The 14,720-nt window shown below is 35.5% G+C and overlaps 1 protein-coding gene across 2 annotated transcripts in view; it reads left to right on the forward strand.

Moving 5' to 3' along the window:
• Window positions 1–1,843: 1,843 nt before the first annotated feature.
• LOC138333074 (adipokinetic hormone/corazonin-related peptide receptor variant I-like) overlaps window positions 1,844–14,720 on the forward strand; it is a 75,328-nt gene continuing 62,451 nt past the window's right edge. The window contains exon 1 of one of the 2 annotated variants that reach the window (XM_069281201.1): window positions 1,844–3,318. In XM_069281201.1, coding sequence (XP_069137302.1) covers window positions 2,677–3,318 — 642 coding nt within the window. In that variant the 5' untranslated portion in view covers window positions 1,844–2,676. The remainder of the gene's footprint in view (window positions 3,319–14,720) is intronic. The other variant, XM_069281200.1, reaches the window with a different exon arrangement.

Here is a 14,720-nt window from a genome sequence, read left to right on the forward strand (position 1 = left end):
AGTTATAGGTGCAGAGGATGTGTCTGGCGTTATGTCAAATCTGACCATCTTTATAGGACCATCAAAGCTGGCCAAATCTATAGTCGATAAGACAAGTCAAGGACTCAGTTGTTGTGGACAGTATTGTGTGATTAGCCCTGCCTTCACTTCCCTGTTGGGACTTTTCAAATTTCACCACAAAAATTGCAGCATTATGATATATATTCTAGACACGCAATTCTGAAGCCCTTGAGTAGTCTGCATGTATGCAACACCTCACAATATATTGATCTCATTAAAACCAAACTAAGGACTGTACGTTCTATTTGTACGAAATACTTTTATAAATATTTACAGCTGAAGAACATGCCAGAGGCTTATTTATAATAATAAATTCATCATCAGACCTAAAGAACCAAAAATTGCAGACAGGACTTAACCTCCTCAATCACAATTTAGTATTTTATTGATTGTTTCCAACAGATGCATTCTATGGTGCATTCTCATCTAGATTTTGACCTAGCCATTCTGACAAGAAAATATACAGTATGTCTCGTTCGTTGGAATGCTTTTAATACATGCATCTGCATTAATTACAATTATTATCATAAGTATTAGCAAACCAAACCGTTCTATATAACTACTTGTAACTCACTGTGTCCCAGTACCTAGACGAGCAGTATGACGACAGGATATCGAGATATGTTTGTAATGAGTTATTATAGTACACTGTCACCAAATGAAGCTAGCAAGGCGCTGTGGATCACCAACTGAAGGTAGCAAGGCGCCGTGGATCACCAACTGAAGGTAGCAAGGCGCCGTGGATCACCAACTGAAGGTAGCAAGGCGCTGTGGATCACCAACTGAAGGTACATGTAGCAAGGCGCTGTGGATCACCAACTGAAGGTAGCAAGGCGCTGTGGATCACCGACTGAAGGTAGCAAGACGCTGTGGATCACCAACTGAAGGTAGCAAGGCGCTGTGGATCACCAACTGAAGGTAGCAAGGCGCTGTGGATCAACAACTGAAGATAGCAATGCGCTGTTGATCAACAACTGAAGATATCAATGCGCTGTACATCAACAACGCTCGAGGCAGTCATTCTCTGAAGGTGAATTAGTAATGACTGCTCGCCACAGTTGTCACTAACAGATATCCCAGTTTGTTCTCGCCTATTTACGCTAACCTTGGATGGTCACAAACAGGTTGTTTTTAAGTAAACGAACATCCTTGATATTGTAGTTTTCACCTTCACAGCCACATCCCTATTCTGAACCTGTTTATAGATCTATCAAAGTGTTATCATCCAAACTGCGTTTTTATTGCAATGTCGTTAAATCATTTAATGCATGTAAATTGAGCGTCTATATTATCAATGATATGAAAACAAAGCACAGAAGCAAATGTATACACTTGAAAAAAAAAACCCTAATTAAATTATCGATACAGGAAGACATAAAGAAAAAAACATATTTTTCACAATATGTAATTGCCATTCTTGGCAAAGTAATATATATTTTACATTCAAAATATGAAACCAACTAAATTATATACCCGAGTAAATCTTTAAAGGCCGTAAACCTATTGATATCAACACATATTGTGTAAGTTAATACAACAATGGACTGCTCCTGGAATGATGTTGAAAATCACTTATTTTGCTGAAAATTGTAATAAATTTTCTTTATATTTCAGTATTATTCCTGACAATTGATATGTAACCTCAAGATTTAGATATATCGGTCGATTCAGCAATGCTAACTCATACTCTTAGCGGGCAACACGATAATGCGGATTCCTCCTAATTCGATTTCGAAGTTATACATCAGCTGAAAAGTTAAAAACCGGTAAATTACATTGTGATGTCTCGAACAGTTAACAACAAGCTGTACAATAAATGGATTTGGCATTTTTTGATATGACCTATTCCTTCATACGGTGCCTGTTTAATGCATACATTGATATGTGGTTAATGTGATAGGGTTTCTGAAATCGACCTAAGGCGACTACAAAGGATTGGCAGCCAGAGAGAGAGAGTAAGGAGAAAATCATGGGAACAATAGATTAAGATCTCGGTTTTAGAACCCTTATGGTGCTTTGCCAAATTCATGTATGTATCGGTAACAACAATATGATGAAATTACGAATGCGGACACTGGATTGTCCTGAGATAGGCGTGAGTTCTGTCCGAGTAACGCGGGTATGATCAGCATCGACCAGGGACTAATTATAAGCCGATACAATACCTAACACCACACACTGCACAAGCTACACGTCACAGTGCCTAATGCTTCGGCGTGGCTGATAGTAGGCTCTTCGCTACTACGCGCCACAACCATTCATCGCCAGCGCTGTAAACATCTCTCCTTCTGCGCATGACTTTAGATCGAAGACTATTTTTTGTATATTTTAGATCTGTTCGGACTGACAGTTTCATTAGGGATTCAGACGGGATAAAATGTTAACTGATGTGAGCCCAACTTCATGAATTATCGCTGACGGATAAAGATTGATCTGTATCGCATCAGGGATGATTTAAATAATTGTTAGCTTAAACTCCAAGTGATGGCCTCCATTCGGCGGCATAATATATCTCGGAAAACGTCAAACTTTTTCAACATTAAATATGTCAAATGATATAATTAATACTTCATTCCTTCTAAACATTTGAAATTTTTTTAAACATGTGATATTTTCATGGATATAGGATTTGCACAATATTCCACGATGGACTACCAAGACAGCATTTTTTCAACATTCCACAATAAAAGTTCAGAAAACTTTCAACAGTTTCCAGAGATGACGTTACAAGTTACCACCCCGATGCCCTGTGTGCCCGTGGGGTCGGACAATATGACAGAGTACACGGGGAACATGACGGGGTGTAAGTCCGTCCCACCGCAGGGTCTTCCCGAGGATATGACCTTTAATGAAAACAGTGTGGTGGCGGTGGCTGCCTATACGTGTTTGTTTGTGGTAGCCGCATGTGGTAACCTCACAGTATTTATCACCTTGTTTAGGAACAGACACGTCAAGTCTCGTGTCAACCTATTTATCTTACACCTGTCCATCGCAGATCTCATCGTCACTTTCATTATGTTACCGATGGAGATCTCCTGGCACATTACCGTAGCGTGGACTGCTGGAGATTTGACTTGTAGGATTCTCATGTTTTTCCGTGCTTTCGGACTTTATCTATCATCTTTTATTCTAGTAACTATTAGTTTGGACCGTTATTTTGCTATTTTGCATCCATTGAGTTTAAATGACGCCGATAAACGAGGGAAAATAATGCTGACTTTGGCCTGGAGTTTTAGCCTCGTTGCAAGCATTCCGCAGGTAAGACAATACTAAGTACCTCTTATATTTAATGACTTTATATACTGAAGACAAATTCTTATTTGTCCTCTACGCAGACTCACGAAATGTCCTTATACAGAGAAACAAACAAATATCTAATTTTATTTGAATTTTACCTGAAGATTTACTGATTTCATCTTTTATTGCTAAGAAAGGTAAAGATATTTTGAACCAGCGATACAGTTAGTACTAACTAATAGAGAAATCACCATAACCATAATCTAATATAAAGTTCATTTGATTATAATTGCATGTATAATGGCAAAGTGCCATTGAAAACCGACGACGGAATAGCTATTAATCATTAAAGGAAGATGGTTTTAAAGACGTCAGTAATGCTTATAGACTGCATTCCTCCATTTAAATCTTGGATTATTTATGTTAAGGGAGGTGTCTAGATACATACTTACAAAATCACCATAATATATAAAACTTTCAATAATTTACCTCGCGTGTGTACGTGAGACCGGTCTATTACACAAACGTTTGATAAAGAGATTGATAATCTAATTTGAAGTTAACGAACCGTTAAAGAGGCAATTTGTGGTTTCGAGAGGAAAGTAGATAGGATTCTTACGAGATAGGCAATCTGTTTTTGTTTACCCATCTGAGGCCGGATATCCCCGCCAGCGTTAAATAAATCATCTGTAGTAGTGCCGTTGATAAAATGGCCAAAGTATAGAGATAATGCTTACACAGCTCAAGAACTGGATTTTTTCAAGTCTAAGGAATACCAGAAAATAGATAAGAGTTACCTTTTGTTTCATATTAGAAAGTATGACTGCTTCGTAAGTGGGCGTATATTTCGTTTGAGTAACAGGCGCCACTACAAGTTCGCAAGCTTTGATGATGTACGAACAATATCATCCATTCGATTAGTGCTTCAAACATGCATGCCCAATTTCGTTTTTACAAATTGATTCAATATGTTTTGTCAAAATCGGTGGCGTGATGATAACTAGCTTACACTACCGATAGATAAGTTGTTATCGTTGATTCAAACTCAAGTGTTTAAAACAAGATGTGACTTAAGATATATGCAGATATAATGATGTGTTTAACACAATCTTTTAAGGCAGCATACACATTTTTATGAAGAAGAATTTCATTTGTAACGGCATTTTTTATAAAGGTCTATGTCAACATTGACCATGCAGTTTCTTTTGCTTTAATTTTGATTCAGATATTGTTTTGGTTATATCCATTCGTAGCTTGGTGAGTTACTTCACGTGTTAGTCATTGGTTAACATTCCCTTAACCCATGTGCTCCACAAGGTAAACGGAACGCGAAGACTGCCCTAAAGACCCGTGTGGATGTATGATGTTATAAATGACAGGCTCACTGAAAAATAAAACAAAAATCAAATAAATGCAGCTGTTAAATTACGTTATAGTAGTTAACAAAAAAATGTTTGATAAAATTGATTAATATATGTTAAAAAGGCAATAAATAAAACATGTATATCACTATCCCGACATAACTTGACTATTCATTATAATATCGAAGAACTTTTCTTTCTGCCTGTTATTTAGAGTCTTCATTACAACTACGCTGCAACAAAATGATAATATACCCTCGGTTTTTCTCTAAGCTGGTATTCAAATAGGTATGCTAGTAATCAATGACATTATAATGCCATCGGATGGGGTTGCCTTTAATCAACAACCTTCTGTAATATACGTAGTGCTCATTTAAATTCCACATCATTAAACACAAACTAATGTGTCCAGGAAGTGAGAGCGTCCTCTCTTATTTTGACACTACTAAACAAACATGAGCATTGTGTTTAAACTCAAGTGCCCAGTTGTCCAAAAGATAATTAAGCAGTTAAACAACAATATTTTTTTTTCAAGTCGAGATGAAATAAGTTCTGTGAGTATAAACTAATAGAATATTTAATAGCTTCTTTGCCTACTTGCTGATTTTACTGAATACATAAAATTATCGTCATTGCCACCCTCGGAAACCCAGTGTCTTAACTCCACTACGACCATATGGTGATTAACGTGTGTAACCGACGATGCGATATTGCAGGAAATGCGAAATGATAACTTTTTATGCATTGCCTGCTTTTTTGTATAAGTAGGAATAACAAAAATACAAAAGTGCTTTCCGATTCCTGTTTAAGAATCAGCCAGTTATCCAGTAAATTGACTATATCAAAGTGCATACATATATAATGAGCATCATATGACATTTTACATCATGTGGCCCCCTGCGCTTTTGCATTATAAGTTGCATTGGAAAGATATAAGGAAACAGTTGTCACGGAGGGTTCATAATATACCCCGATATACGAAACACTCTTTAGCTTGCAAAAATAAACCCAGTATAAGACTCGTATTACAGAACCTCATATAACATCAACACTCATTTCAGATGTATCCATTGTGTCATTATATTTATTTATATATATCGTAGTCTTCATTTGTCGCGTTTTTCAGACAATACCGATGTCTTAAGAACTTCGGTTAACAAGATCATTTAAAAGCATTTACTGGGGAGTTGAAAAGTATTTAACAATTTGTTCCATTAAATGCCCAGGCTTAATATGAGACAGATGTTTGAACATTACTTGGTATGCTATTTAAAAGATAATGGTGGCCATATTTACTAACAGAGTTACGTATTCCATAAATACATGCGGTACATAGTTTCTATTAAGTTTTCGTGTGGTTAACATATTTCTATATTGTAGAATCTATGCGCAGGATCAGAGAAAACTATCCTCTAGAAATCACTAATGAAGAAACCGAGGTAGTTTGAACCTTTGGGGGTATAATAGGCGTAATGTAAGGTTATCCAGCCAGGATCCAGACGTAGGCAGTGATCTTAATTGATAATCATGTACTCTGATAATTTATCTTCAGTCAAGAAGAAATCCACACCTCTCTCCCAGCTACATGAGCCAGTCAGTCCAGAACACGAATTTACTGTTATAATATACGATTCACAAAATGACTGCATGTCTTATCACTATATAGATTACATGTTCAAGTTTAAAAGTTAGTTTGTGATTCAATGAGTATAGCCGTATATATACTCGTATTTTGCAAAACAATTCATCTTGCCTGTATAACGTCTGACCTAATGAAAATGTCAAAATTCACAGTTATCAAACCAACAATACGTCACACCTAGATCATTATTACACATGATGTTTATCATAAATAATATGTAAATGCGTTACGAATTTTATTGAAGTAAAGATTAAAGTGTTTTTCAACCTGAAACGTGTCTAACTTAACTTTTTCTTAGCATCGGTCCTTCGATTTTATGCTTTTTACTAAGTGGGTTTTCATTTTAATTTTTATTCAGAAAACTTCCCAGCTTAAGTTAATATAGCTAACACCTTGGTATGATGTTGTTCTAGTTTGGTGTTTGTAACGTCATTAAAATAATCTTTTTTTTTGTGTGATTCGTAAAACATTATTGATGATGTGTTGGAAAACCTTTTAGGAAAGACACGTATCTGTAGACAGTTACGGAAATTAAAATACCGATTTAGGTTTCTGGAAAAGAAAATTGGTATAATCAAACGAATCAATATGAAGATAAACGACCTTGGCACCTCAGACTTAATTAATGGTTTACTCTATTGTGATGTTCATGTAACCAATTTTATAACACCCTGTTACTCTTTTGTGAGGATAACATATTAATAACCCTTAGCAAAACTCAGGATGTTGTGGCGATGTAATAAACCATTAGGTTTCCCATTAGAACACTGAAAGGGTGATATCGGACAAGTCCTCGACATAGAATACTTTTTTTTCTCTATTTTTCACACTCAGTATGGGACTGAGAAGGAGAGTAGAGTGTAAAGAATAAACCATGGTTCAGCGCATAATTTAAGTGCCAATAGGTGCCAGATCAACATTGCTTATCATCATAGCGTCTCTACGCCAATTAATATGACGCCACTATGGTGGTCGATGATGATTGTATGTTCGCTACACTGGCTATGAGATGGATGAACGGAATTACAAGCAATTGTTAGTCGTTAATCATTTAAAAGATATCATTAAAATAATAATTGTAGCAGGTCTTAATTGAGTAAAGTGGAACGGTCGCCTTCAAGCTTCGCATTGTAAAAACCTGCTATATAATCTCCATGTATTAGTTTACATTCAAATGTAATGGTGTTCAATGCTGGAACAGCTGAATCATGCACATGCTGCATTGTCTATAACTTAAATCATAGCGGCTACTTAAACGAATGGCTGTATTGTTTCTGTAAAGATTGCAGACAGCGCATTCAAAACTTGCTGAATAATTATGTAAACATTCAGAGATACATGTAGTTTGACAAGTTCTAGGAATTAGTTCTAACATTTGTAATTACCCTTGTTTTTTCTAATTAACGTTGTAACATTACAAATTGGAAAATACATATTTGTATCAATAATGTAATGTGTAATTTTCCGTGTCACCTCATTTACTGTTATATCACCGATCCCAGATAAATAGTCTTCATAACAATGGTGTTTTAACGTTTATGTCCTCGTTATATTCCCTCATTCTGCTGCCGTGCTGATACTATGTCAGGGACAATTATCAGGTTCAAATTAGTATTCCGAAAAAGGACTAAAATTGACAAAAGAGAAGTGTCATATTGAAGATAATTGATTATTCATTTTAGCCTAGAGGCTATACGTGTTAACGTTAATTGATTTCATCTACATTTTTGTAATGTTCAACTTAGACTCATACAAGCGAAAGACAATATACAGACCGTGGTACTACTTGGGACCCCAGAGCTCTTATTTTAGATTCTAAACGCGAGGAAATTGATGACAACCATACCCGAAACATCCAATATAAAGAAATGAAACTTGAAAGTGTCAAATATGTCTGTAATAATGTATTCATATAAAATTTCTAGAAGGCTTTAATTTCGGTAGGTGTGTCATAAGTGTCGGGTATTGAGTTTCAATACAATATTTTTATTGGCTGTCGAAACAATAGCAAGAACAGCATATCGTGTACACGAGACATGTTTGGCCTGATGCCAAATTTGAGGCAAAATTGTTGCTGTGTAATCAAAGCCAGGGGTCTTATATGCACTCTAGTATGTTTTCTTACACACACATGGAACTTGGTTAATAAATAAAACGGTCAAATTAAGTGATATATGAGGCAACATAACATCTCATGAGGGCAAAACTTTGGTTACGCTTTTATTCGTATTGCCAACAAATTGTATACACTGGGGTTTAAATTTTGATAATATACAAATTCAATTGAAAACAGAAACCTTATTTCACTTGTATCGTCCTAACAAGTCACCTATATCTATTAGTTCTTATTTGGGTCACGTTACTTACGTAGCTAAAGTCGAAAATAATTCACCGTAATGTTTAGTCATCATATCTATATAATATATACTATCAATTGATAGACGCAAAAGATAAAACTTCCATGGAAATGTTACATGATCCGGGAAAAGGGCCATTACCAATCATACAAAGGCGTGAATGTGTTGAGGTCATGGATAAGTAATGGAAACCTATACCAACTCTCCAGACTATAACTACCACGTCGTTGACCATAATGGCCTTTATAATAAGCGGAAAGTGTCTTGCTTTAAGGGTAATAAATATAACAATCGTCCGTCATGTACATCGTTATTGGTGGACGATTCAGGGCCTTGGTAGACGTTAAATAATTTATAATTTGAGTAAACAGTTGTACTGTTAAGACACTTGTTTAAATTCTACTCATAAAATCAATAAAAAATCAATTATAAAATAATAAAGAATTAGCGTGTTCTGCGATCGGTCTTATTTATTTAAAGATTCACAAGTTTAGGCACGAAACGAGAATCTTGAATATCTCACCTGCGAGAAAAATGGCCCAAATCCAAACAAAGCACGAGCAAGGGATTATTATCATGTGTATGCCTAAATCGATATAATCATATAAGAAGACAAATAATCTTCAGAAAGCGACTTCAGTATTCTATTCAGAAATGTTTTTTTTATAGTTTGCTTGAAGCGACTGTGCAATTGTACTGTGTTGAAGAAAGATCGGACTCTTCGTCATCATTTTTCTTTCCTGTTGACCGTTTGCTTCTCACGTTTGAGATTTTACTTTTTCCGTATATAGACCTCGGTACGGGTATATCCACAATAAGTCACTGAACCTCGTATTTCTAATCAATCTGAGTATTCTCTTGCATTTTGTCTGGCCTTACTGTGCATGGATTTAATGTGATTCTTCAATCTGACAGATATTGCTGCCGCCAGGTTTCAGATCGAAACACATATAGGGTTTCATATATTACATCATAGACGATGCCTGAGGGATCGTCTTTTAGACACATAATTTAACATTAATGAAAGATCAATAACTTAGTCTCGAAATTCCTTTTGCTTTTGCATAACCATACTCCCCAAAGCCTGCAAAGGCTTATTAAAAAAACTGAAAATATTATTCTATTTAAAACATAGCAATATCTATCAAAAATAATTTTATACGCCGTTAAAACATGGCTATGATGTCCTCTTTTGTTGTCCCCAGTACTTAATTTAGACTATTGTTCAAGTACTTGTTCTGTCTGTAGATTAGTACACCTTTCACTGTACATTAGTTTACCTGTAGCTGTAGATTAGTTTCAACTAATCTACAGTGCCAGGTTAACTAATGTACAATGAAAGGTAGAGAGTGACACTACATGCAGCATTGTAAAATTGGACAGATAAATAACAAATAAAATCAAATTCAAAATAAATGTAATAGAAAACTTCAATAAGACATATTATTACATATTTTCTGTTTTATATATTGATTCGTGAACATCGGCATAATCCAATCACATCAACCACAACGCATACAATTACTCCTTGTGTTGAAAATCAAGACTCTTTAGTATTTCGACAGCACAGGCATTCCTACAATGATGTTTTAATTTTAGATAGATATGTGTACTTTCTTTCTTTGAAAATTGAATGAATGCTTTCGGTATATTTCCCAATAATTTTACTGTTAATTGCTTCATTTCATGAATACATACACGTAACACATAAATCCACGTTTCCCAAATTGAATAATTTCGGTATAATTCCTTATCCAAGAATCACACAAAGCCTACTGAACAAATTTAAAATTTTAAGCTTTTTTTTCATCACTTTGCCGTTTTCACTGAATATTTCAATGTAGTTTCCTTTAGAATCCACTAAATCTTGATATTATGTTTTAGGACCAATCATATTCTTCATCTCATAACGTGAAGTGGTATATTCAAAATTAATACGTTTCCATGGTAATCCTCCATATCTTGTGAATTTCCGACAAGTTATATCCAAGTGAATGGCCTGCCTCTGACATAAAGAGCAGTTAAATTAATATATCACAAAATATTCTCTCTTATTGAAAATTTGATAATCATTTTAGATAGTTTGACTTCGTAAAGATCTGATCTGCATGGTCTGCTATCTATATATATGTTGCCTCTTGTACTGCTCCACTCAGAATGAAGAGAACTCAAACTCACAAAAACTTCTCTGGTAATAGCATTGGTATGGAATTTCATGAAAAAATTCATGCAATGCATGCACGACCAGAGTAGACATATTACAACAATTACTGTGCTGACATGTTCAGTGTCAAAGATGGTTGAAGGCCTTACCTGTAGCTGTAGATTAGTTACACAATAGTCATAGTTAGCATTGTACATCAGAGTTCCATGTTTTAAGTAAGAGAAAAACCTCAAACTGTAGATTAGTTACACAATAGTCATAGTTAGCATTGTACATCAGAGTGCCATGTGTTAAGTAAGAGAAAAACCTCAAACTGTAGATTGGTTACACAATAGTCATAGTTAGCATTGTACATCAGAGTGCCATGTTTTAAGTAAGAGAAATACCTCAAACTGTAGATTAGTCAAGATAATGAACAATACTCGGCCCTTTCGGCCTCGCATTGTCCATTATCTGGACTAATCTACAGTTTTTGGTGTTTCTCCTATACTTAAACAACAGCATTAAACAATAAATAAAAGCCTATAGCTAGTTGATTACTTAAATTACAGTTCTAAAAATCTTTAATCATACTTTATACTACATTGTGTTCAATCAAGTATTGACGAAACAGACAGGAAACAGATTGATTATTATCTGTAGTGTTATTTGTGTCGGTTCCAGCGTTAAAATATAATATATTAATCCCGCCTGTTGTATCGTTTTAAAATTGATAATTAAGTATGGACTTCACATAAAGCTGCCTCTACACGTAATTCCGGAACATGTTTTGTGTCGTAGCTTTGTATGAATGTGGCGTTAGAGTCCATGCTATTTTAGGATTGTATGTTTTTCTGAGGATTTGCGACTGGATGTTATAACGAATATGCCAAATTTAGATATAAATTTTATCAATAATTAATGTTTACTGTCTTCGGGTATTGATATTTTGTCGGTAGAGCTTGGTTATTGCTACAAAACAATGGTGATTTTCCATCACAAGACCATTCCAGTTCATACGGTTTTCCCGTTGCAAAGTGGTCCTTATAGCTTTACGTTCGGGAGGCTTTCAGAGTCTATATCAATCTTATATTTGTTGTTCGGTCCTTATAGCTTTACTTTCGGAAGGCTTTCAGAGTCTATATCAATCTTATATCTGTTGTTCTATAAGCTGTTTCCCTGTCTCCTATTTTCCTTCAGCATTCGATTGCAACATCTCGTCTAACATAATTTTATGGTATTCATTAGACAAAAATAGATACATGTAGACACATCTTTATCGACGCAGTTTTTCCCTATATTGTTGATAATCTAAAACCTGCCATAGAGACCGTTTCTGTTTAATCACTGACTCTTCAATAAAACCACTATACTAAGGACAAACACGATCAGTTTTAGTATATTTGAACTGGTGTGTATAAAGATAACTTGGCTATACAGTTCATTGTCCAATAGTTAGTGCATCGGTTTAACTTTAACGTCCTATTAACAGCCAGGGTCATGTAAGGACGTGTCAGGTTTGTTGGTGGAGGAAAGCCGGGGTACCGGGGAAAACCACCGACCACCGATCAGTACTTGGTAACTGTACCACATGGAATTCGAATCCGGGTCCCAGAGGTGGAGGGTTTGTGGTAATATGTAGGGACATCTTAACCACTCGGCCACCGCGGCCCCTAGTGCATCGGTGTACAAATCCTCGGTACCCAGTGATGCTGCTGTTTCAGGAGACGCTCATCCTTCTATACACCTGGTCATAGCTCTCCTAAAAAAATAAAAAATGTGTCTGTTTGGCGTACAGATAGATATGTATAATGTCACGGTGTTGGTATAGAAATTTAATAATGTATGAAATGGTACATAAAGTATCAGGTCATCAAGTCACTTTCATGAATATCAATATATGCGTGTATATTGATATTTGAGTAACATCTTTTCGGATTTCGCATCAACGATTTTTTTTTCGCGTAAACAAAATCATTCTTATCGGCATCTAAAGCTGAATATATAATCGGTGAGTGACCGTCTAACACAATGCTGCGTATTAAGCCGCTATATTTGGTGCCATTTCCCTGGCTTCGTGGTCCCTTATCAATAAGTCAGGAATTATGGAAACTCACAGTTTTGATAATTTCTGTATTTTGATAAAGCTGACAAAATACAATGACAGCGAAGGACAAGTCACGCGAGTCAATTATTAGGGGAGCTTCATATCGTTAGTATATGTGTCCTGAAGTATTTTGTATATGGCGGATGTTTTTTTTTAAAGTTAACTTATGCTGATTTTGTTTCAATGCCTCCATATTCTAGATAATGATTTCAGTATGGCGTAATTAGGAATACTAAACCGTCTTTCAATACTAAATCTGTAATAAGAATAATGATACGGTACAGTTATAATTTTCTACCGAATCGACGCTGTCTATGACATTCTCGAATGACAATTGCAATTGGTTAACGACTTGAAGAGCTGGACAAGTCTAATCTCCTCCCACAGAAAACAGAACGTTTCCCGTCAATACCATTATGAACGGTAGACTAGATGCGACCTAAGCTGGTAATTAGACATGGTTCCCGGAACATGCAACACAAACATCTATATTAGGTGTCCCTCGCGTGTTGTTTGACGATCGTGATATACTATTGTATGGACGTGCTTGTGGCTTGGATCAGGGATTATATTGTAATGACTTTTTATAGTTTCAAAGCTGGTGACCGAACGCACCGCACGCGTCATGGACACTTAGCGCTGATTAAAGGGTCGCCATTACAGGAACTTCTCTATTTTACTTGTAATGTCTATTTTACCTGAATTTTATATAGAAAACTAAGCGATAAACCAGGTCATTACGGCATAAGGATAACAAGGAAAAAGGATGTAGTAACTACTTTATACGCGATATGTTTGATGCCGTAATGATCAGTGTGGGACTCATCCAAATGTAGCTTAATTACCTCGCGGTGACATTCTTCCTCAAGTAACAAACTTACTTGATCTTGATGTCTCTGCACGAATCGAGAAAACGCCTCGGTACGACTGTACTTAAAAATACAATGTATCGCCAAGTAAAATAATTGTACATCCTATCGCATGTTCCCATGCATCATAAGAACACATCTGAGCTTTCTAACAACGCCATCCTGTTTCCAGACACGACAATGGTATAAGGAGATGGTTGCGGATTTGGCCGCAGTTGGAGTCTCCTTCTGATTTGATATGCGGACACGGGCTTCTGTTGTACTGTTACATGAGGCAGAAGAGTGATTATGATTATGAAATTTGGTCTTTCATTTATAGTAAATTCCATAATGTTTTCCTCACAACATAGCATCTCTCATTTATTGTAAATTTTATAATGTTTTCCTCACAACATATATATATAGCATCTCTCATTTATAGTAAATTTGATAATGTTTCTCACAACATAGCATCTCTCAGTTATAGTAAATTTGATAATGTTTTCATCACAACATAGCATCTCTCAATTATAGTAAATTTGATAATGATTTCCTCAAAATATAGCATCTCTCATTTATAGTTTTGATTTAATAAAACCTTCCTGTGCCACAGATCGCACTGCGGTGTAAATCAGACAGATTTTCAAAAGTCAAATGTTTCCGGTGAATCTGCTAGACGAAATAGGATCCCATGTTTTATTCTCATAGTGTTTCATTTTGTTTTTGCGTGTATCACAGTTAAAAAAGTGTGTGACACTAAATACTATATAGAATCCATGAAATAACAGAAATTGTACAATCATTTATAATTAAATGTAGTATTTATACCTGAGAGAATCAGTACTTTTGTTCCTTTAAATTGTACAACATTATTTATCATATCCACAAGTAAAACAAATCAGCATTTGCCATGAATTAACTTCAATTGGAAAATGTTATGTATGATTTGAAGAATTCGTCACGAC

The sequence above is a fragment of the Argopecten irradians genome, chromosome 10 (assembly GCF_041381155.1).
Source record: "Argopecten irradians isolate NY chromosome 10, Ai_NY, whole genome shotgun sequence".
Classification (NCBI taxonomy): Eukaryota; Metazoa; Mollusca; class Bivalvia; order Pectinida; family Pectinidae; genus Argopecten; species Argopecten irradians.